This window comes from Schistocerca americana, chromosome 8 (genome assembly GCF_021461395.2).
Source record: "Schistocerca americana isolate TAMUIC-IGC-003095 chromosome 8, iqSchAmer2.1, whole genome shotgun sequence".
Lineage (NCBI taxonomy): Eukaryota > Metazoa > Arthropoda > Insecta > Orthoptera > Acrididae > Schistocerca > Schistocerca americana.
The window spans coordinates 228349862-228375314 of record NC_060126.1 but is presented as its reverse complement, the minus strand read 5'-3'; the positions used below and the strand labels follow the sequence as shown (position 1 = coordinate 228375314).

Here is a 25453-nt window from a genome sequence, read left to right as displayed (position 1 = left end):
GAGAGAGAGAGAGCGCGCGCGGGCGCGAGAGAGAGAGAGAGAGAGAGAGAGAGAGAGAGAGAGAGCGCGCGCGGGCGAGAGAGAGAGAGAGAGCGCGCGCGCGCGGGCGAGAGAGAGAGAGAGAGAGAGAGAGCGCGCGCGCGCGGGCGAGAGAGAGAGAGAGAGAGAGAGAGAGAGAGAGAGAGAGCGCGCGCGGGCGAGAGAGAGAGAGAGAGCGCGCGCGCGCGGGCGAGAGAGAGAGAGAGAGAGAGAGAGAGAGAGAGCGCGCGCGCGGGGCGAGAGAGAGAGAGAGAGAGAGAGAGAGAGAGAGAGAGAGAGAGAGAGAGAGAGCGCGCGCGGGGCGAGAGAGAGAGAGAGAGAGAGAGAGAGAGAGAGAGAGAGAGAGAATGCGCGCGGGCGAGAGAGAGAGAATGCGCGCGGGCGAGAGAGAGAGAGAGAGAGAGAGAGAGAGAGAGAGAGAGAGAGCGCGCGGCGGGCGAGAGAGAGAGAGAGAGAGAGAGAGAGAGCGCGCGGGCGAGAGAGAGAGAGAGAGAGAGAGAGAGAGAGAGAGCGCGCGGGCGAGAGAGAGAGAGCGCGCGCGGCGGCGAGAGAGAGAGAGAGAGAGAGAGAGAGAGAGAGAGAGAGAGAGAGAGAGAGAGAGAGATAGCGCGGGCGGCGAGAGAGAGAGAGAGAGAGAGAGCCGCGCGGGGCGAGAGAGAGAGAGAGAGAGAGAGAGAGAGAGAGAGAGCGCGGGCGAGAGAGAGAGAGAGAGAGAGAGAGAGAGCGCGGGCGAGAGAGAGAGAGAGAGAGAGAGAGAGAGCGCGGGCGAGAGAGAGAGAGAGAGAGAGAGAGCGCGGGGCGAGAGAGAGAGAGAGAGAGAGAGATGAGAGCGCTGGGGCGAGAGAGAGAGAGAGAGCGCGCGGGGCGAGAGAGAGCGCGCGGGCGAGAGAGAGAGAGAGAGCGAGCGGGCGAGAGAGAGAGAGAGAGCGCGCGGGCGAGAGAGAGAGAGAGAGCGCGCGGGCGAGAGAGAGAGAGAGAGAGAGAGAGAGAGAGAGAGAGAGCGGCGCGGGCGAGAGAGAGAGAGAGAGGAGAGAGAGAGAGAGAGAGAGAGCGGGGCCGAGAGAGAGAGAGAGAGAGAGCCGCGGGCGAGAGAGAGAGAGAGAGAGAGCGCGCGGGCGAGAGAGAGACAGAGAGAGCGCGCGGGCGAGAGAGAGAGAGAGAGAGAGAGCGCGCGAGCGCGGGCGAGAGAGAGAGAGAGCGCGCCGCGGGCGAGACGAGAGAGAGCGCGCGCGGCGGCGAGAGCGAGAGAGCGCGCGCGGGCGAGAGAGAGAGAGCGAGAGAGAGTGGAGAGAGGAGGGAGAGAGAGAGAGAGAGAGAGCGCGGGCGAGGAGAGAGAGAGAGAGCGCGCGCGGGCGCGAGAGAGTGAGAGAGAGCGCGCGCGGGCGAGAGAGAGAGAGAGAGAGCGCGCGTGGGCGAGAGAGAGAGAGAGAGCGCGCGGGCGAGAGAGAGAGAGAGAGAGCGCGCGCGGGCGAGAGAGAGAGAGAGAGAGAGAGAGAGAGAGAGAGAGAGCGCGCGGGGCGAGAGAGAGAGAGAGAGAGAGAGCGCGCGGGCGAGAGAGAGAGAGAGCGCGCGGGCGAGAGAGAGAGGAGCGCGCGGGCGAGAGAGAGAGCGCGGGGCGAGAGAGCGCGCGGCGAGAGAGAGAGATCAAACACCAAAGCTGAGGAAAGGGATGAGGTGAAAAATGAAGAAAGAAGGAAAAAACAGACCAAGGACTGTTCCGATACCAGGATAACAAAACTTCAGAAGGGAGGGGGAAAAAGAATAGCAGGAGGACAGAAATGCAGCAGGCACAATAAGGTAAGAAGTGCTGCAAAGGCTGGGGCTTGGTGGTAGCCAAGCATAAACTCACAAAGAGAGTGGTGAGTCTCCTGGGGAGATGATGATGATGATGATGATGATGATGATGACAATAATAATAATAATAATAATAATAATAGTTTGTCTTTAAAGGCATTCTACTTCTTGATTATCAATGTTTGAGCTAAAAGAATATTAAACAAGTGCACTTAAAAAGTTAAGTTAAATTCATTGTAAAGCAGGCTGCACGAACTATTCCAGAATTAAAATTGCTATCATCAGAGCACTCAAAACAAGATCAAATGTTTAAAACGTTATTTGTCAATTCTGTTGCAAGTATTCAATTTTAAAATTAAAACGCACTGTAGCCTTCATAACTGGAAATGTGACATAAATTGGGTCAGTGCACATATTATATAAGCTAGAAAGTTTATCTAAAAGTTTACTGTGATACATTCATACTTGAGTATGAAAGGTATGAATGAAAATTTCTTTACAAAGTCTTCAGTCCTTAAAAACAAATTAGGCTAACTGATGTGTACACCAATGTGATAATTTAATCGCACACATAGTATGCCTTACTTGTCACATAATTTCAGTGTGAACCCAAGAGCAACAAAAATTTGATTTTCTGTATTGCATGTACTTGTTGACCTAATTTAAAATGCTGTCATAATCCACTCATTAAGAATAATAATCTGATGTTAAAAGTTTAACACTGTACGTTTGTCTTGCAGCAGCATAACTAGTGGCATGCAAATAACCAGACTTTATTCATCGAGTATTTGGAAACAAGAGCACTTACCAACTTTCAACCAAGTTTACATATAAATTTCAAACCATTGCGAAATTACTTAATTGGATAGATAAAAAATCTATTCGCCAAGCTGTGGCAGAACACACACATAAAAGACTGTTGTGATTGGCAAGCTTTCCGAGCCAGTGGCTCCTTCAGGCAGAAGGACTGAAGGGGAAGGAAGACGGGTGAAGGAAAAGGACAGGAGAGATATAGAAAAAGGAGTAGATTTTGGAAAGTCACCCACAACTCAGGAGAGACTTACCGCATGGGATGAGAAGGAAAGACTGATTGTTGGGGACTGCATCGGATGAGATTTGAAAACCTGAGAGTTTAAAGATGGGAGGCAGGGTAATATGCAAGCCAGAGATTCCTACGAAACAACGTGCACAAGTTAATAAAACTGGGAAGCTAAGTGCCTTGTACGTAACATAGGTGGAAGGGGGTGGTGAAAAATTGACAGGAAAGACAATCAAAGACGTAGAAAACTAAAACAAAGTGAAGCAAACAGTAGTTACAGTGAAGAAAAGCTGAGACGGAAGAAATTAACATAAATTAAGGCCAGATTGGTGGTGAGAACCAAGGACATGTTGTTGTGATAGTTCCCACCTGGGGAGTTCTGAGAAACTGGTGTCTGGGGGAAGAATTTAGATAGCGCGTGTAGCGAAACAGGTGCCGAAGTCACGAATGCCATGTTATAGAGCATGCTCTGCAGCAGAATATTGAGATTTGCCAGTATATACCCTCTGCCTATGCCCGTTTATCCTAATTGATAATTTGGTGGTAGAAGGCTGAATAATGTTTACATAATAGCTGGTATGACATAAGGCACATGCAAAACGACATATGTCATGCCACCTAATATGTAAACACTGTTCAGCCTTGTACATTGGCATGACTACAGAATTGGGATGCAAGAAAACTTCGCTATTTGCAACACAGTTTGCAGACAGTATATTGCTGAATGTACCTGCAAAATTGTATCACTGAACAATTTGCAGTTCAGAAGACACGATGTCATAAACATTGAGATGTGTAAAAAAACTCTCTCTCTCTCTTAAAATGTAACACCAATTATTCATACTATATTCATTCAGTGTTTCATAATGAGAGCGCTTAGTGGCTTCCAACGAACTTTCAGCATAATTTCACATATCATTTGAACTTTTTCCTGCTTACAAGCTTAAAGTCAAATATTTAACTTAACTCCTTTGTAAAGTAATAAGGTGTTTTAAGTTATTTTATATAAGAGAATGGAGGAGGGCTACAGGTAAATAATATAGCATGATAGTGTTTCTTTATAGAATACTGTTGTGGATTTAATACATTTTTAGTCAAGGTTGCCATTCATCATGCATTTCAAAATTGTCCCTGTTGACAGCATCCTTCTGTGAAAACTCAGCATCAGAAATTACAAAATCAAATGCCTCTGAGCACTATGCGACTTAACTTCTGAGGTCATCAGTCGCCTAGAACTTAGAACTAATTAAACTTAACTAACCTAAGGACATCACACACATCCATGCCCGAGGCAGGATTCGAACCTGCGACCATAGTGGTCGCTCGGCTCCAGACTGTAGCACCTAGAACTGCACAGCCACTCCAGCTGGCTCAGAAATTACAGACAATGGTTTGTGGAATTCATGCCTGCTATAAGGATATAATTCTTCCACACGGCAGCCTGCCTCAGGCAGTTGCCACATATGTCTTATTTTAAATTCACAATCCTCAGCAATGCTCAATTTCATTAGCCACAGCATACTGGCAAACTTCTGAAAATGAACTTCAACAAAACATCAGTTTTAAAAAAAAATATTTGGTAACTTTCAAATTTGGAAATTTGTGGTCAGGTCTTACGGGACCAAACTGCCGAGGTCATCAGTCCCAAAGCTTACGCACTATTTAATCTAACTCAAACTAACTTACACTAAGGACAACACACGCATCCATGTCCGAGGGGGGACTCGAACTTCCGACAGGGGGAGCCACGCGGACTGTGACAAGGCACCTCAGATCACGCTGTGGTAACTTTCAGGAGTAATCTAAGAAGGAACTAGATTTTTGTGACTTACAGGTCACAAAACATTACAATATAAACCATATACCTGATAAAAACTATCTTGCCTCGTTGCCAACTTATCAATGGTTGCATCCAACATTTTACTAAGCCTGATGCGGTCATAAGGTGGATACCTCTCAGCTGTTATAAGAACCAGCCGGCCCCTGAAACCCTCCTGCCTTAATGTCTCAGCACAAGACATACCAGCTGCACCTAGAACATAAAAAGAAAAATCGCTACAGCTCTTCTGAGTATTTTGAGAAATTTTTATGTTAATTACTTATGTTACATAGTTGTATATTATTTAGAATTTTTCCAAAATGACGGATGGTAGGATTATTTTAGTTACTTCAGGAGTGTAACCTCCCTCCCTCTCTCTCTCTCTCTCTCTCTCTCTCTCTCTCTCTCTCTCTCTCTCTCTCTCTCACACACACACACACACAGAAAACAGTTACAAGTCTTATTGTCTGAAGATTAAGATATTCTCATATCTAACGTATTCTCATATCTATCGTTACTGCCTGTTCCTCACACAGACTAACTTTTTATTTCAGCTTACTCAACTTTCTGTCAAGTGTCACTGGTCACAGTACTATGTTACCTAGCAAATCAATCAATATTATCCCGCTTTTCCATCCACTCCTGAAAACTGTCACCCAAACATGCAGAGATACAGAATCCGTAGTGCAGTGGAATACTGTCTTGCTGGCAAATGAGGGGGTTTCATACAGCTTTTTGTACAGTGGTATTGCTTGATTCAATAACTTCTCTGCATTCATGGTCCCACTGAAAAAGTAAGGACCTATTACTATTTTGCCCCATACATCAGCAAAAGCCTTAACTCCGTCACCATTAACTACTCCTCAATAACAATTGCAGGTTTTCAGAAGACAAATATATGCAACTGCTCTTTCATTTAATTTTAAATTTGATTTACTACTGTGTGCACTAATAAAGGCTTATAAAGGCTTCAGCTGTAATGTTTTTAACATTCTACTTCAACTTCTGTCAGAATATTCTAGTTCCTTAGGTGCTGTTCAAGCAAATTTCTTGCATGGCTAAACAAGTGCCTGTGCAAAGAGCTGCAGATTTTCTTTGGTGGCCACTGTGTGCTAAGCCAGCTACAGAACCTGTCACCTCGAACCTTTGATTTAATTTGTAGATGTTTGCCTGCATGATGGCTGTGAATGTGGGAACTTTTCAATGAAAGATAGTCTTACATCTTCAAAATTTCGATCAAATTTCCACCACATCTGTAACACAAACATGTGCTGTCCTGTATATAATTTTTTATTCATAATATACACTTTTCACACTTACAGTGAATGCACAAATGGTAAGGCTGAGACTGTCACTTTTTAATAACAAATCAGTTGTACCATCACTCATCAGACAAATTTCACAGCACACAGGTTTCACAATTTTTCATTTAAGAGATATTATTAAATTACTTATCTAAAATTTGAAACATGCAGCTGTTAACTGACATATGATGTGTCAGTAACACAGCATTAGCTGAATGCATAAGATGGAATTACTTTCTTTTTGAACTTACTGAAAATTTTTAAGTACAAATATCAAAGAGATTTGATATGCTGTGCCAGGATATATTTTCCAGTGTTTGTATGTTGGGTAAGATATAGCAGATCATTGAAAGCGAGGAACAAAAAATGCTACTTGATGAGAACAACAATGAACAGATGTGTTTCAAGGTGAAGAAGAATGAACAGTCAGATGTTTTGTTGGAACTCCCTGAATTTATATATTACACAGATCACATATGTAACTTCACAGGTAACTGTTTTACCAGTACTGGATTTACAGAAGAGTGATGGATATATGATCTTTATTTTGTTGGGTTGCTAAAAAAAGAGAAAGGAGATTCTGTTGCAGTTCACTACCAGTAAAGTAAACAGTCATCTTTCCAGCTTCAAACGGCTATTCTTTGGTACATCTGCCTGAGCAAAAGATACTGAGATGAGAGATAAGTAGAAGCCTTACGTTATCACACTTTTTCGTAACACCACTGGTAGAATACATAAAGATGTCAAGTTGGGCCGGGTCAGTCTTAAAATAAATTAGCTTTCCTGGCCCAGAGTGACATTTTCGCAATGTTCAACAGGAGTGGTACAATGCAAGTAATCTATGTTTGTAATACAAAAAGCAGTAACATAAAGACGCAAAACCTGAAAGAATAATCCTGTCATTTGTTGAACTTTGCCCATAGTGGGGATGCGGAGGGAGCTAGACCTGGGGGGTATGGCGTATTTTTAATATTATGGAATACAAATGGCAACTTGTAAGTACCCATAAGTTCCAGTTCTGACGCTGTTAAAAACCTGCATAATATCAACTTCTAAACAATTTTCTTGACAGAAAAACATCTAACTATATTTTTTTCCTTCCCTTCCCTAAAAGCCAGGGAGGGGGTCTTTGTCCTTTGGTATGGCGTATGGGTAATTCTGATATAAATTATGAATCTGCACTCTGACTGTAGTAAAAGCTCTCAATTACTGCAAAAGAGACATAAAAATAAAACTGCCTTCTCATCTTGCTCATTCTCATAATGTACACTATCTGTATAAATTTCCACTCTAATTGGAGTAAAATCCCTTAATTAATCTCAGATTTTAAGCTCTTTCTCTGTCTCTTTCTCAAGCACTTACAATTATTACTTGCATTTATCGTTTATCAGAGCCTGTGGTTGTGGTGTGTGTGTGTGTGTGTGTGTGTGTGTGTGTGTGTGTGTGTGTGTGTGTGTGTCCACTACATGGTGATTAGCAACTATCCTTTTCATAATATTGATATATTCTATCCTGGATTTTCCATTGTTTGAAGTTACATTCTTCTACATGGTCTGAAAAATCTTCAGTGTAATTTGGGCATATTCTATGATCAAAAGCTACTTTTCCAATGTAGCAGAAATCTAACACCATCAGCACAGCACCTATTTTTATTTTTCTCTCATTGCTTTGATCACCACCCGTCTGTTTACTTTTTTAACTCCAGTAAATAACTGCACTGAATTCATCAGATAGGCAGCTTACTTCCGTTTAGTTCATCATCCTTTCCACAAGCAAAATTAAGTTTTGTACTTAATGGCTGGTTGGTTGATTTGGGGGAGGGGGATCAAATAGTGAGGTCATCAGTCCCATCGGATTAGGGAAGGAAATCGGCTGTGCCCTTTCACAGAAACCATCCCGAGATTTGCCTGAAGCGATTTATGGAAATCACGGAAAACCTAAATCAGGGTGGCTGAACATTGGTTTGAAACATCATCGTCCTGAATGCAAGTCCAGTGTGCTAACTGTGGCACCACCTCAATTGGTGTATTTATTGAAAACTCATGTTACAGAAAGATATACTTGATACTAATCTCATTTATATTTGGTATTCCATCAACAACAGTAATTATTATAGCTATTACCTGCTCCAACAATGACAAAAGTATCTTGGTTTACTGGATCACGAGTCTGCATTGGCTTCACTCGCTTTCCAGATTTCAGATCACTTCGTTTTCCTTTAATAGCAACACCACCATCTGATGTTACTCTCACACTAAAGCATGGAACACTATCCAAACCAGGAAACTCTTCAATGTCACCTGAAAAAAGATTAACAGAGTTGCATAGCAAATTATGATAGGGCAGCAGAGATACCATTACATGAAAGATTAACTTCCCAACAGTAAAGTGTAAAAGAAGACAGTGGTCTACAAAAGATATCTTAATAAAAATGTAAGATGCTTTAGCCAAAATGTATATGTTTACACTAACACAAACACATTAAAAAATATACATCAGGAAATTGTTGGCCAACTTCACATATTCCACAAACACTTTCACTCCTGGATTTAAAGGGCTAGTTTAATTCTCTTGAACGAAGTATTATTTGAACAGAGTACACTGCTTTGACAAAACATCAGTCCTCAGCTAAACTTATGAATGCATAACTACACTGACAACCCTTACTTATTGTTGAAATAATAAACAAATGTTTTCTGTTCTGCTACTGGATTACACTGTGTAAATTGCCATACACTCATTATACCTGCCAGAACAGCCCAAACAGTCCAAACAGTCACATAACTGTTAGATTTCACATTTTACTTCAGCCCTAACAATGCTACCAAACCAGCATCAACAAAATTCAAGTTTAGCACTGGTGTTGCAGTACATTCGTTTGTATGAATGATTGTATTATTTTTGATACATACATGTAATGAGTATGTCACTCGTGCACTCAATTTCTATGTCTCTGAAAACACCTTGGGCCTTTTCAACAAAAGTGTGGCAAGTCAATGAAATAAGTAATTTGTGCACTGTGCGGCATTAAATATAAGCCCTCACTAACCAGAGAGACTTCACAGTAGAATTGTACAGGTTGTCTCATAAAGTGCACCAAATCTCTTAGTGTTTTAAAGAAATTGAATATGAACAGAAAAGAATTCAGAATTTGTGTATGTCCATCATGACGTTTAAAACAATGTATCTCATTATGTGTCTCCCTCTACTAGTATTTCATACTCTCAACCTACTCATCAATTTTACCAACACACTTCTCCATCAGTCACCATGACTCTGGGTGCACCAGTTATTTTTATTTCATACATGAGGTGAAATGCATCACATACAGATTTGTGAATTAGTCAGCAAAGACGCACAGTTAGGGGGAGTTCTGCAAGTTTAACACTTGACAGTATATCAAGTGCTAGAAAATCTCTATCCACTTAGTTCTTGGAAACTATCAGTACCGATCCCATAGAGAATGTTCAGCAATTGGTTACTGGTGTCACCGATGCTAGTGAAGAGGGCCACTGCCAGGAAGGTACAGTATGAAAAGTTGGTACATCAGACTGTGTGTATAGGAATGGAGACTTCATTTTGGTCAGTGTACACACACAATTCAAGAAGACTAAGCACAAGATTACAAAATTACATAGGTTCTTATGAGACTGTTGAAATTAGGCACCCATGCATCCCAACTCCAGAAAATTAACAAAATGGGAGAATTTATGAAAGACAATATTTCAAAATGTCCACAAATATTATACACTGGAAGAAGAGGCAGAATAAGATGGCAAGGAGGTCAACAACAGTACAATGGAGCACATTTTAAGTCGGCAATAAGGCTGTGTGGAAGCCACAAAATAAAAGAACTGTTAAGTTTTTCTGAACATTAATCTGTTTGTGTTAGCCTAATGAACGATTATAGTTCAATTCTTTTTCTTGGTGGTTCGCGCATGCCCACCCAGATGCGGGAGATTGCTGTGTTGCCAGTTGTACGCGCCAAGAGAAGCAGCGCCATAGTATAGTTCGCAAACTTACGTTTAGGAGGGAGCGCGCAGTTTATGAAGTAAAGCCACCACGACCGCATTAACCCTTTCACTGCTACAGAGACATGCTCCCCGCATTCCGCGACGTGCGCGATTTTGCCATCATTACACTGCTCGCCTGGGCAGACACATGGTGTTTCGACTGCTTTGACACACTATCATTTGATTTCACAAAAACTATTTGGCCCAAAAATTTGATTTTTACACATCTTTTTGACTGATACCTTCCCCCCCATAAATGACTTAATTTTGTTTCGATGTTCAATGTAGTTATTGTGCAGCATTAGATGTAGTAAACCAATGCACGAAATTTTGAAGAGTTTGCAGAGGTAAAAGTCCATAGCGTATACTTTCCATATGGTCGATTTTAGTTGCCACTAGAAATTTCAAAAAATTACATTCAAACAAATAAAATTCATGAAGTAAGACACTTCGATATTGTTTTTAAATAAAGAAAATATTAAGCACTGATCAAGGTTTGAACTCTGAACCTTTTGCTTAGCAGCCATACACTGTAACCATTACGCTAACACAGCTCGTCGTTCAATATACCACCTGGAGGACTTTAAAATATCATGCAAAATACCGACAAACACTGTTGGTATGATTATGAATTACTCACGTTTCGTCGAAGTACAACAGGAAATAAACAATTACCGCTGTTCTTTAATGCGAAAAAGCCGTTAGTGAGAATGATACAAACACCTTTCCTTGCTATCGCCTGAATTAGGAGGCTTATTGCTTGTTTGGTTTAATTAATTAATAGAATATGAAGCAATTGGAATAAAGAATGTTTTTTCCAAACTTTCTATAAAAGAAAGTCTGCTATCAAGACATTGCTTTTGTTCAATTACTTTATTTATGACTGCACTGCAGTCGAGCTCTGACAACGTCGTTCTCTGTTCATTGGCTGACTGTGTTTTGTGATGTCAGATGCGCAGAACAAACCTAAACTAGGCCGCCGTAATAAATGATGCGCACTTTAGTGCTAGCAGCCATGAAGACTTTCATTGCCGCAAGAAGTCGAAGTACTCTATTCTCCCTTCTTTTGCTTTTCAGCCTTGCAACACGTACAAGGGTAGTGGCAGAGAAAGTAGGAGCATTACTGCACTGCACACATTCTCATTATTGTCACGCGTATGTACGCAAAGCCACTTTGTTGTTTGCATGTGTGCCGTGTTGATGAGCAATAATGGAATGGGACTAAGACACGACACAGTTCCCAATCGAACCTGCTACAAATGACCAAGAGATGTGATGCTGCAGCTAAGCTTCGGTGCACCCATCCCTGATGTAATGATGGAGAACTGACGCACAAGAGGGCCACACAGGTGTTCTCTTCACCTTCCATTCTCTTCCAGACAATAGGGAGATCATCGAAATCATCTTCCAGCAGACTAATTACAACTTGTGTTAGTTTCCCCAACTATAAATACAGCATTTTTCGGTCTGTTTTATCTTACTTACTTACCTCAAAACAAACTTATCTATTCCTTAACATCATGCTAGTTAAACTTTCACAATGATCACACCATATATACGAGTACGTATGTCATATTGTTTATCCTTACGGGATTTTTTTCCCCACTTTTGCTTGTGTGCCATTGGGTGTGCCAACAGACATTAAACTGTTTCTTATTTGTGGTATTTAAGTAGAACAGTAAATGTTTTTTGTGCTTTGTTTTCTATTTCATCCTACTGATATGCTGTATTTTTCTTTTTAATTGCTGCAAAACAGTAACACTGAAAGGTGTTTCTCAGATTTTTTTTGTTTGGTCTAGATATACACTGATCAGCCAGAACATTATGACCACCTACCTAATTGCCAGTATGTCCATCTTTGGCACAGATAACAGTGGCAATGCGACATGACAAGGAAGGTATGAGGCCTTTGTAAGCTGCTAGAGGGAGTTAGGACACATCTACACACAAAAGTCACCTAATTCTAGTAAATTCCGGGAAGGGGGACGATGAGCTCTCATGCCCCATTCAATCACATCCCGCATGTGTTCAATCAAAATCAGATCTGGAGAGTTGGGGGTCAGTACGTCAATTGAAACTCACTACTGTGTTCCTCCAACCACTCCACCACACTCCTAGCCTTGTGACATGGCACATTATCTTCTTAAAAAATGCCACTGACATCGGGAAACATGAAGACTGTACGTGGTTTGCAACCAGTGTATGATACTCCTTGGTCATCATGGTGCCTTGCACGAGCTCCAGTGGACCCATGGATGCCCACACAAATGTTTCACAGAGCATAATGGAGTTGCCACCAGCTTGCCTGCATAAAGCAGTACACGTGTCAAGGAGCTGTTCCCCTAGAAAATGATGGATTTGCACTCTCCCATCAGCAAGATGGAGCAGGTATTGGGATTCATCAGATCATGCAATGCTCCGCCACGGGCCAAAATTTGGTGCCGATGGTCACATGCCCATTGCAGTCATAGTTGCCGATGTCATGGTATTAACTTTGGCACATGCATGGGTCGTCAGCTGCGGAGGCCCATCGTTAGGAATGTTTGCTGCACTGTGTGGTCAGACACAATTGTACTCTGCCCAGCATTAAAGTCTGGTGTTCAGCCATAGTTTGCCACCTGTCCTGTTTTATCAGTCTACCTAGCTTACAACGTCAGACATCTGTAAAAAGGGTTGACTGCCCAACCCCACAACATCTAAACATGCTTCCACCTTGGTTTTGCCACGTGTTGAAGACACTCACCACAGCACTCCTCTAACACCTGACAAGTTGTGAAGTTTCTGAAATGTTCATGCTGAGCCTCCAGACCATCACAATCTGCCCTTGGTCGAACTCAGATAGATCGCTTGCCTTCCTCATTCTACACATGAATAGCATGCTCCCTGATACTACATGCACCATGTGGTGTCTGAATAGCAGTCATTCCTCACCAGATGATGATGCTATTGCCTGGAAGGGTTTATATCAATAGTAGGTTGGTAGTCATAATGTTGTAGCTGATCATAACCAAATTGATTCCTTTCCATATCCTATGTCTACTTATAAGCAAAATGCAAACAAAATGTAGCTTCAGGTGTAGGGATGAGAGACTGAAGTGTGCTTGCTATTTTTATTGTATTACAGTTCTGACGATTCAGGCACAGAAAGACATTGCTGGTTTGTTCGTTACTGTGCAGTTTTTTTATTTTCCTCGGAATCCAGTGGCCGAGTCAAGACCTTGCGGTTTTCTAGCTTCTTTCTGGGTTTTCAAAAACGTTTTTACATGTTTTTTGAAAAATTCTAGTGTGTAGGAGGGGGGGGGGGGATATAAGGGCAGGGTGTATACGCAGACAAGGAAAAAAATTCCCAGATTTTCCTGGATTTCTTGGTTAAAAATACACTTTCTCCCGGGTGAAAACACATTTTTTCCATGTTAAGTGACAGTATACTTTTACTCAGAACTGTAAAAGTAATCAGTCCCTTGAATAGCTATGGTTTTATACACCGGCATAGTATTTCCCAGTACTTTACAAGATGAAACTTAGGTGGAAAAAAGAACATTTTGGAAAGACCTTTGATGTGCAGCAACAAGCATGCTGCATATTTTCATATTACGAAAGTATAAATTCGAGTTCCCATGTGGTTATTTTCCGAATTATTGAAATCGAGATTAGGATGCACTTTTGTAATCCAGTCATAGCTTATGTCATGTGATCTCGCACGACCACACAAATAGAAAAAGTTAATGGTTTACATTAATATACAAAGTGTTTCTACAAGAAAAGCAAAGCTTTCACATAATTTTGGTCTCTAAGATTAATTGCAGCATCCAAGAAGAAATCTTGGGAAGACTTTGGAAACAAGTTGGAGACTATGGGTCAAGCTGCTTGAAAACCATCCTGGAGTGTAATTAGCAGTCTTCGAAAGGGAGGTAAGAAGGAAATGACAAGTATTTTGGACAAGTCAGGAAAACTGCTGGTGAATCCTGTGGATGCCTTGGGCAGATGGAGGGAATATTTTGAGAGTTGCTCAATGTAGGTGAAAATACGATCAGTAATGTTTCAGATTTCGAGGTAGAATGGGATAGGAATGATGATGGAAATAGGATCACATTTGAGGAAGTGGAGAAAATGGTCAATAGATTGCAGTGCAATAAAGCAGCTGGGGTGGATGAAATTAAGTCGGAACTCATCAAATACAGTGGAATGTCAGGTCTTAAATGGCTACACAGGATAACGGAATTGGCCTGGGAGTCGGGACAGGTTCCATCAGACTGGACAAAAGCAGTAATCACACCAATCTTTAAACATGGAAACAGAAAAGATTGTAATGACTACAGAGGTATCTCTAATCACCGTTGTGGGTAAAATCTTCTCAGGTATTGTTGCAAGGAAAGTGCGAGTATTAGTTGAGGACCAATTGGATGAATATCAGTGTGGGTTTAGGCCTCTTACAGGTTGTCAGGACCAGATCTTTAGCTTACGGCCAATAATGGAGAAGTGTTACGAGTGGAACAGGGAATTGTATCTATGCTTTATAGATCTAGAAAAGGCACATGACTGTGTTCCTAGGAGGAAGTTATTGTCTGTTCTACGAGATTATGGAATAGGAGGCAAACTTTTGCAAGCAATTAAAGGTCTTTACATGGATAGTCAGGCAGCAGTTAGAGTTGACGGTAAATTGAGTTCATGGTTCAGAGCAGTTTCAGGGGTAAGACAAGGCTGCAACCTGTCTCCACTGTTGTTCATATTATTTATGGATCATATGTTGAAAACAATAGACTGGCTGGGTGAGATTAAGATATGTGAACAAAAAATAAGCAGTCTTGCATATGCGGATGACTTAGTTGTGATGGCAGATTCGATTGAAAGTTTACAAAGTAATATTTCAGAGCTAGGTCAGAAATGTAAGGAGTATGGTATGAAGATTAGCATCTCCAAAACGAAAGTAATGTCAGTGGGAAAGAAATATAAACGGATTGAGTGCCAAATAGGAGGAACAAAGTTAGAACAGGTGGACGGTTTCAAGTACTTACGATGCATATTCTCACAGGATGGCAACATAGTGAAAGAACTGGAAGCGAGGTGTAGCAAAGCTAATGCAGTGAGCGCTCAGCTACGATTTACTCTCTTCTGCAAGAAGGAAGTCAGTACCAAGACTAAGTTATCTGTGCACCATTCAATCTTTCGACCAACTTTGTTGTATGGGAGCGAAAGCTGGGTGGATTCAGGTTACCTTATCAACAAGGTTGAGGTTACGGATATGAAAGTAGCTAGGATGATTGCAGGTACTAGTAGATGGGAACAATGGCAGGAGGGTGTCCACAATGAGGAAATCAAAGAAAAACTGGGAATGAACTCTATAGATGTAGCAGTCAGGACGAACAGGCTTAGATGGTGGGATCATGTTACACGCATGGGAGACGCAAGGTTACCCAAGAGACTCATGGGTTCAGCAGTAGAGGGTAGGAGGAGTCGGGGCAGACCAAGGAGAAGGTACCTGGATTCGGTTAAGAATGATTTTGAAGTAGTAGGTCTAACATCAGAAGAGGCACCAATGTTAGCACTGAGTAGGGGATCATGGAGGAATTTTATAAGGGGGGGGCTATGCTCCAGACTGAACACTGAAAGGCATAATCACTCTTAAATGATGATGATGATGATGATGATAAGATTAATAAGCTTCAAGAGAATCTAAGCTTTCACATACACTGCTGATCTTTTTTGCATGTGTTACACTTTAGTGTACATCACACAAATGTGCCAGTAAAATTTTTAATAACGACATAAATGTCTGATCATCTGGGCTCAAAATTCTAATGGTCATCCTCCAAGAGTTGACTTAAATGAGAGTCATATGCTCTGCGATTTAAGAAATTCATCATACATTCTCCCACATAGTTCATCTTGCGTAAAAGGAAATTTACTTTGAAAGTAACGCTTTTCAAACCAACATTTGCAATATTTTTCTCACAATCTGTTAGAAATAGATTCGTTTAAGCAGCTGCCAGAGAGCGCCAGATAACAGGTGTCACCACGCTTGCGCAGCTACGACGACACAGGAAGCCTATATGTTTGTACGTCTAAAATATTACGAGATGTTACATTATGTCATAAAAGAAATAAAACATCAGAGGATACTCCAAGAGCATGGGAATTTCATGAACCATACTAAAATGCATAATTCAGCTTAAAGTGCACATTCGTTTGTCCAGATTCTGAAGTAAATTTTCTTGAAGTACCGGTACTATATTATCTCATGTTTGGTTCCTTATTATGCCATAATGCCATATGTGCTAGAAGATGAAAACACGCACTTGAAATGCAGCGAACAGTTGAAACAAGCCAACAGTGTGGAATTAAACACTTCGTTTCAAATAAATTGATTGCCTCAGGAGAGAGGATTTACAAAAGTCAAATTTCTTTAGCAAACTGACAAAAATAACTTCATTGTTCTGCAAAGTGATTAATGCTTGACTGTCAGAAAGGTGGAATTAAATTAAAATTTCAAACTAATAATTTATTTTAGCCTTCCATGATTATGTGAATGTATTTTAATTCACTTGATAGTTCCCAGCCACAGAAATCCATTTTGTTTTCATTTGACATGAGAGCAATAAACGAAGAGGAAACAACAAAATCGCTAAACCTAAACACGGCACACGTAGAGACCACTCACCTCCCGACTACAACTCACACTGCTCTGTGTATCAGTGCCGGATCCACGATATTCCCGAACCGGGGCAATACTACATAGTGGTGTCCCACCTCCCCCTCCCTCCAGCGTTTGAGGTAGGATGCCAAAAATTATAGAGACTTCAAAAAAAATGTTCATTTTTTAATGCACATCTTTCTGAAGAGTGTGGTACATAAAACGTAAGTCTTCGAGGGAGTGTAAGACTGTTTAGTACAGAGCTACACCTCTTCACACAGCATTCTTCTATCGCACATCAAGGTATTTTGCTCTGTCGAATGCAAACTCGTATATTTTGTGATGGGTGCCATCAAACTGTCTCCAGGACAGTGGAAATTAAAATGTGCTGTGGTGCCTCTCCTGTTCCCAGTTGGCTGGTCTGACACACACACACACACACACACACACACACACACACACACACACACACACACATACACACACACACACATATCCATCCACACATATACAGACACAAGCAGACATATTTGTCTTTAAATATGTCTGCTTGTGTCTGTATATGTGTGGATGGATATGTGTGTGTGTGTGTGTGTGTGTGTGTGTGTGCGCGTGCGAGTGTATACCCGTCCTTTTTGCCCCCTAAGGTAAGTCTTTCCGCTCCCGGGATTGGAATGACTCCTTACCCTCTCCCTTAAAACCCACATCCTTCCTTCTTTCCTGATGAGGCAACAGTTTGTTGCGAAAGCTTGAATTTTGTGTGTATGTTTGTGTGTCTGTCGACCTGGCAGCACTTTCATTTGGTAAGTCACATCATCTTTGTTTTTAGATATATTTTTCCTACGTGGAATGTTTCCCTCTATTATAATATATATATAAAAACCAAAAAGCCTCACAATTAATACTGGATGGAATTATTTGTAACCGGGACAACAAGAACTCTTCAGAAAATTTGCACACTATTGCCTATTAGCTAATAACTTGCTGTTTTGAGTGACATAAAATTAAATAAAACAATTAAAGACAAGAAACAAGCAAGACAGTACACATTTCTTCAATCCTTAAGTCATAACATATTATTTTTTTCTCTAATCTTGCTACGGCTATACATGGCGTGCTTTTCTTTCTGCAAAAGGATCTATTACCTCATCAAAGTTTGTCAAACGTTTTGCTTCACGAAAAATTAAATGCCATTATCTAATACGGAAAAAGCTGTTAATACAAATAGTACCAAAGACTGGTGTGGTTTCTTGAACTGATTACACGTAATTTGTCACTGTCTGCTAGATAAAATGAAATAGACCTGCCTAATATTGCAGCAGTTGTAATACACACCAAATAAACGAGACTGTTTTGGAACAAACGGTCATTTTTATGTCACGACAGAATAAAATTCACGAAGTACCAATATCAAATGCCTATTAAAGCTACTACAAGCAAAAAGTTGTATGTTAGGAAATAGTTTCACATTTCATTCATATGCTTCACTTCTTGAGCACGAGATTGAATAGTAGTAGTACAAAATTTTTATATAATTTTGATATCGTCATATTCTTCTGTAATTTGTTTGATGTCCCCATTTCTTCTCCTTCCTCATCCAAACAATCTTGTCATCACTAATTCTGTGACTATTCCTGCCAGTGTCAAAACTTATTCTCTGGTTAACTTCACTAACCCTGCTACAGTCACTGGTTTAGTTATCCCAAGTTTATTTTCCCGTTAGGTGTTTTTACGTATTCACACAACACATTTTCCGCACTACTCCCAGAACAGAACTTAAGCACCTGCTAGCTGGGGACTGTGCAACTGGCCCTTACCAGTGTTGCTGCCTGGCTAAAATCTTTGTCAAATTCTCATTTTTTTTTTTTTTTTTTTTTGTACATCGAGAAGACAACACATAATCTTTCTTACCTGTTAGTCCTGTTAGTTGCGAACTCCACACATACACTACGCATGCATTCAAAACTCAACTTATGATTCATTCAGAAATAAACTTAGAATGTGTTCAAAAACCAACAGGGATGCATTTCAAAATCATATGAATAATCGATAGACCAATGTGCGCTGGCTGCTAGGCGCTTTATGAAACAAGGTTTTTCTCCTCAGGAATATGAATTTGATGCCCCACCGCCCCGAAACTGCCGCCTGGGACAAGTACCCAAGTTTGCCCCCGCCACTAGATACGGGTCTGTTGTGCATGCGTGAATCTGGCAGCTTGTGCACGGCAGTAAAATTTTTCCATGTATCATCTGGCTGCTTGCTGCTGCTCTTTATACCGCGAACAGCCACACTTCTGTAGTCAAAACCGGTAGAAGGTACGACTCATACGTGACTCAACTGGGCATGCACATGAGCCCGCTCACAACTTCTCAAATGAATCGAATGCAAACAGTTGTGACATCACACTCATTGGAGGCTATTTGTTGTTCTGAAGCACTGCATAGTCTTCCTAAAGCCTTTGACACATATCGCTGTTGGCATACGTTTGTTTGAGCATTGTGTTTCGTTGTTGTATATGGCGCATTTCCTTTACAACTTACCGGTAAGTTTTATTTTTGTTTTTCTTCTCTCATTCATGTTTTATTGCTGCAGTACTATTCTGCAGCACCGGGATACAGTAATATCCTTTGTTAGAATATTGGTTCTTGCCAGTAAAATTTAGAAAAATCTAACTGAAAACTACAACAATGAAAAATTCACAGAATTCTAAAAAATTCCCCGGTTTTTCCCGGATGAAAAAATTCCTGGGTTTTTCCCAGATCTCCCAGGTCGTATACACCCTGAAAGGGTACTTAATAGAAATAGTATGACACAGTAAATATACACCTTATGCATTCCTGGCCATCTGGAACTTTCAGAGCTGAGTGCCCTTTTTTTGGTAAGGGCACTATCTTGTTATTTTGTTCAAAACCACTCAAGTGCTGTGTGCCATCAACCAGTATGCAAGGAAGTCATCATTCATGTTCGGCACAGAATGGTTGCATGTAAATATATCACATCAAATTTGAATAGTTTGCTAAAGTGTCGAGTTAAATGTTTGGATGTATTATGTCTATTGGCAGGGTAGTAACAAGTAATGGTGTGTTTTATTTGCAGAATGTGCATATAATTACAGATGAAATCAGTGAACAAAATTGTACTGTCATTGTTAGTCAGTAGTTCAATTGGTGGAACATATTACTATTTCTACAGTTACAGAAAGCTACAATGGACAGTTATAATCTGAAAGATTAATTTGGAAAAGCAATACAGCAATGACAAACTTCAGTATGAAAGTGGAATACAATTAACTCTCAATATGAGCATGGTTGGGTAGTAAGCATGTTACATGCAAAAAGTCAATAAAGTAAAATGATCTGTACTTTTTTCCTTTCAAAGCAAAGTATTTCCACTTAAATTTGAGGAACTTAAATATTTGTCAAAAGGAATATGTTTTGGTATTAGACAATAGTCAGATTCGTCTAGCAATAAATGATCCTCTCTTTGTTAACCATCCCCTGCCCATGTCCAATTACCACAAAAATTAAACTATAAAAGGGAGGTTACAATTTAAAAAATCATAGCCTTGGCAAAGTATTGAGGACTCAAGCCCTGTGTGGAATTGTGTGACAAGAGGATGCTTCCCATTTTTTTGGGACTGGCAACAGCATTAGTAGGAGGGCAGAGGAGAATACTCCCTGAGAGATTCGTTTCTGATTAAACCCTATGGGGTAGTCACAGGAAAGTAAGTTTGGGACAATATTTGATGTAGGTGTTGAAGGATTTGGCAGTGGAATAGATCAGTTTGGTGCATATGCCTGGGCTGAAAAGAAGGGAGCGTTTTACCTGGAAAGGGTAACAGTTTTCAAATTTTAGAAACTGTCAGTTATTGGTTGGTATTACATGGACTGTGGTTTATTGACTTCAGCAAGGCAAAGGTTAACACCAAGGAAGCAAGAAAGGTGACTTTGGATTTAGAAAAGGCCCAGATGAGTGTGTTGAGAAAAGGAGTGACGTCGTTGAAGAAAACAGAGTTGTTAGTCACAGAATACGTCCAGACCACCAAGCTGTCATCGATAAATCTATACCAGGGGCCAAACTTCTGAATCACGAGAATGCTTCTTCCATGCAGGGCACGAAAATATTGGGATAGAATGGAGCCATCCTGGTTGCCACAGCAGTCTTCCATTTTGTTTCTAGGTCTGGCCTTCAAAAGTGATGTAATTATAGTTATCGAGTTATGTAGTTAGTAGTTACAGTTAGCAAGTGACGCACTTACAATAACAATGACGTTGACTAGGACGACAGTAAACAAAGTTTTAGAAAGACTTTAAGGTGGCCATAGGGAGAGGGTGAGTTCTAGGGCTGAGAGGTTGTGTGCAGGGGTGTTGTTTGTGTACAGTGTGATCATAATGATGGTGACAAGGAGGGTACCACATGCAAGAGGGGGGAATGGATTTGAGACATTAAAGAGAGTGACTGGTGTCTTTTTACATAGGATGAGAGGCTCTGTTGATACGCTAGAAATGCTACTAAGGGACAGACAGGATGTTTTTATTTGTGTATTTTGGGAATTAAGTAAAAAGTGAGAGTGGGTATCAGGAGGGATGAGGAGTTCTGCAGAAGCAGTTGTGAATCCTTGTGAGGTGCCTAGAGTTTTCAGAATTTTCTGCAGCTTAGTCTGGATGAAGGAAATCTGGTCATTAGGAATAATTCTGCGAGCTGAAGTATCCAAGAGCTGACAATGCACCTCTGCCACACCCTCATTAAGGTCAACTACTAGAGTAGTCAAGCCTTTGTCTGCAGGAAGGATGATAGAGCAGTCTGACTGGAGGATTGCAGGTCACGGACAGCTCAGAACTCAGCTCTAGTAAGGTTTGGTGTTTTGGTGATGTTTTTCAAGCATAATATAGCAGCTGAAATGCTGTGAGAGGATGATTTTATGGAAGGGAGGAGAATCCCTTCAGGGTTTGAGTTAGAACTGTTCTAGGCAGGGTTTGATGCTCATTCTCTTGGTTGTGGTTTGGCATTGGGTGGTGAAGTGGTATATTCAGCTGAGGTTACTTGGGGATGAAAGAAGATATTTAAATATGGCAGTACGGTTGAGTTTGGGTAGGGACTGTAGGTTATGCCTTTGGAAAGAAATGACCACCCTGGACTGGAATGGAGAGCGATCTGGATGAGAGATTAAGGACTGGGGGGGGGGGGGGGGGCACTAGGCTAGGCTTTTGGCCAGATAGGCGTAAAGACAGAGGGGGGGGGGGGGGGGGTGAAGGTTGGTGGAGATGGCGGTGTGAATGACAGTTGCGACAGAAAAACGCCATTTTTGAAGTATATAACTAACAGCCTTAACAATTGTTTCTTTGGGGGTCGGGTGTTTTGTTCAAATTTGTGGCTGGCTTCAAGATGATCTGCACTGAGCGCGCTAGCATATCCATGGGCTGAAAGGTAGAGAATTGTGGGAATTGTGGTTAGCAGAGACAATGTACTGGCCAAGGGTAAGGTGGGTAAAGGCTAAGGACTGACCAGTGTGGAATTTATAGATGTCCTAGTTAGTCAGCAACTCAGCATCTAGATCTTAACAATGTTGTATTTACGGCTACAAGGTAAAAAATAGAATATATTGTATTACTAAATGTATTTAGTGTTCTTCAGAAAAACATTTCTGTATATATGACCATGTCATCATACTATATTAGCCAAGATTTTGGCTATTGTTGAAGCGGCCTTCATCTGGTTGGTGTATTTAATAATGAACCAGTGCCATTTTGTATTTTATATACTACTATTTCATCCTATTTCCATTAACAGTTTTTAAGAATATTACAGAACTTAATTTTTGAATCAACAACTTGAGCAGGGAGGAGGGGAGCTAACATTTATTGATAGTAGCTTTCACTGACATTTCTAGTGGCTGGTACTGTAGAATGAGAAGCAAATCAGTACATTGACACAGTACTGCACTTACAGAGCCCAGTGGCATTTAAGCTGTTGCAATGCTGTCTGTTTCTTTGGCAGCTATGTTTACTGCAACACCTAATGCAGCAGCATCCTGAATGCTGTTTGCTGTCAGCCAAGATAATGGGACCCTGTAATCTGTCTTATCACAACTCATACTAGGAGGCTGCTTTACAGTTATAATCACCTTTTTCATCTCTCTTGAAAGCATGCGACTGCATAGGTGATAATTGAGTCCTCTGTTGAGCTCAACAAATCACTGATTTTGCCACACTGTACATAAAATGATATACCCCAATTGCCTTTAGGTACTTCTACACTCTGAACTGAATTGGCTCATGTGTTTCCTACTAGATTCTTCAATCAGTTTAAGTAAGGGAACAGACAAAAGATCACACAAATGAATGCCTGCAGTACCATCTGTTTACAAGGAGCAGCCATAAATTACGACCATTAAACACACAGTAACTATATAATGATGAAATTATTAAAATACTCAACTCACCTGTATGAACATTAAAGCAAGCTCCATGCCAGGGGCAGCGGACACGTCCATCTCCCAAGACCCCCGAAGATAGAGGAGCTCCATAATGTGAACACTTGTTGGCAATTGCAGACAGCTTACCGCCCTGCTTTACCAGCAGCACTTTTCCGCCACCCACTTCAAATGATTTCATTCTTCACAAGAAAAGAAATTGTAAACAAATATACTTTAAGAAATAACAACACAACAGATGATAATTGTACAAAAAGTTTAAATGCTATCATGTCACAAGAAACTAATAGGAGCATATAAATATTTGCAAAACAATTATATTTACGAAAATTGTTTAGAATTCCATATTATCATGCACACATTAAGTAGCTACAGGCCAAACTGTGGAGAGCAGTACTAATGGATCAATTATTTCTTTTAAATACTATGTTATCTAATTACATTACTAGTAAATTTTCAAGACCGCCATACCATTTAAATGTATAAGGTAATACTAAAAAGTGATATGAAATGGAAAAACAAGTGAAACCAGTAGTAGGAAAAGAAAATTTAAGATCTGGACTTTTTGGGAGTATTCTGAGACAGTGTGGTGCATCTGTTAAGGAAACAACATGTAAATACAACACAGTATATGCAATTTGATGGCAAAGCTCCACCTGTTTGGAGTCCTTATGCTGGCCAACAGTGAAAAAGTTTTGGGCAAAAAAATAAATAAATAAATAAATAAAATAGCTGATTGTTATGTACATCCACCTGCTGAATTTATAACTAACAATAAAAATGATCAATTAGCTCTTGTCTTGCCAATAAAGTAACAAGTCTTTTAAAAAACATTTTCTGTCTGGGGAAAATTTTATTTTTGCAATTGGCATGCCTGTCACCTGACAAGCCCAATGTTCTGCAGATACCTGAAGGTTATAAACATACATACTTTTGCTGTTAGTGAAAATTTAATATTGTTTTTATTGTAATTAGTGCAGAATTTCTGGTGTCTGCGGTCACTTACAGTGTAAGAGTTATTAAAATGCCAAGGAAATGTGCAAAATCAGAGAATAATTTTTGTTAAATAAGTGGAGAACTAACATTTTCATCACTGAAACTGAATGTGATACCTCTTGGGAAGACTGCCTACTGCCATTAGTTTGGTATGAAGGTAGGGGGCCAAGGACAAGCTATGGGCTCCACTTATCGAATGTAACTCATGCTGTGTTACATTTCAAGAATGGTTGAAACATAAATGATCTGTGGCTTTTGCTGTACATATGGTTTTGGCTGGAGCCCACAAACCATGCAGATGACTGCTATTTCTGCTTGACTCCACCCATACAGACAGGATTGTAAAAAAGGGAAGGAAGAGAGAGAGAGAGAGAGAGAGAGAGAGAGAGAGAGAGAAGATCAATTCAATTCACTACCTGAATCTTCCATCTGCTATTCGACATTCAGATACTACTCCACCCCCAAAACTTTGAGGTGGAAACAAAGGATGCAGAAAGTGTGAAAGAAGGACCCACGGAGCTTTATGCCACCGATGACCCTTATTATGAGGAGGAAAAAGATAATAAACCACACTGACTGAAGCAATAACAATTGAGTGATCTCATTCAAGACCTTGATTTGCCAAAGGAGAAAGCAAGACTTTTAGGATCAAGATTACAGCAATGGAATCTTCTTCAACTTGTCAGAGTCTCAGATTACAGATTCCAGAGGAATCTGCTGCCTTATTTTGAGACAAAAATAATCCTGTTGTTTCCTACATCACGTTATGCAAAGGTTAAGGAAGGTATTTTTGTTGGGCCACAAGTTTTTACCTTGTAAAGGATCCTGCATTGAATCAAGTTTCGGAAGCTTGGTAAGCCTTCAATGGAGTTATTCATGACTTTTTAAGTGGCAAAAGAGACAGAAACTATTCTCATTTGGTGGCAGTATTCCTGCAAAAATACCGTCTCCTCTGATGCAACCTGTGCCTTAAGGTGCATTTCTTCCACTCCCACTAGACTTTCCCCCTCCCCCCCCCTCCCCTCGTTATGATAAGCACAGGGAAAGGCTCAATCAGGAAATTACTGTACTGGAACACAGACATCAGGACTAATGAAATGAAGCAATGCTTGCCAATTACTACTGGTCTCTGTACAGGAATGCTCTGGAACTCACAAGAGGGAAGCCGAAAGACAATGAGCTCATGGGCTATCTCACAATTCTCTTCAGACCAAACTGCCAATCAGGGGTTCTTCCATAAATTTGAAATACTCAGAATGTGATGCTCACTAAAAAAAATTCAAGTGGACGTTCAATGTTGTTATTTAATTAAAATGTACTGTTTTCTCTTAATCCACTAAAATATAATATTTCCACCTATTGTGAATCACAGAAATTAGAACTAA

At 40.7% G+C, this 25453-nt stretch overlaps 1 protein-coding gene across 8 annotated transcripts in view; it reads right to left on the bottom strand.

Moving 5' to 3' along the window:
• Nucleotides 1-25453, bottom strand: part of LOC124544690 (apoptosis-inducing factor 3) — an 85491-nt gene that overhangs the window by 53478 nt on the left and 6560 nt on the right. For all 8 annotated transcript variants that reach the window (XM_047123326.1, XM_047123325.1, XM_047123327.1 and 5 more), the window contains 3 exons: nucleotides 23082-23254; nucleotides 8119-8295; nucleotides 4738-4904 (listed from right to left, as the gene is read on the bottom strand). In XM_047123326.1, the coding sequence (XP_046979282.1) occupies nucleotides 4738-4904; nucleotides 8119-8295; nucleotides 23082-23254 (517 nt within the window). The remainder of the gene's footprint in view (nucleotides 1-4737; nucleotides 4905-8118; nucleotides 8296-23081; nucleotides 23255-25453) is intronic.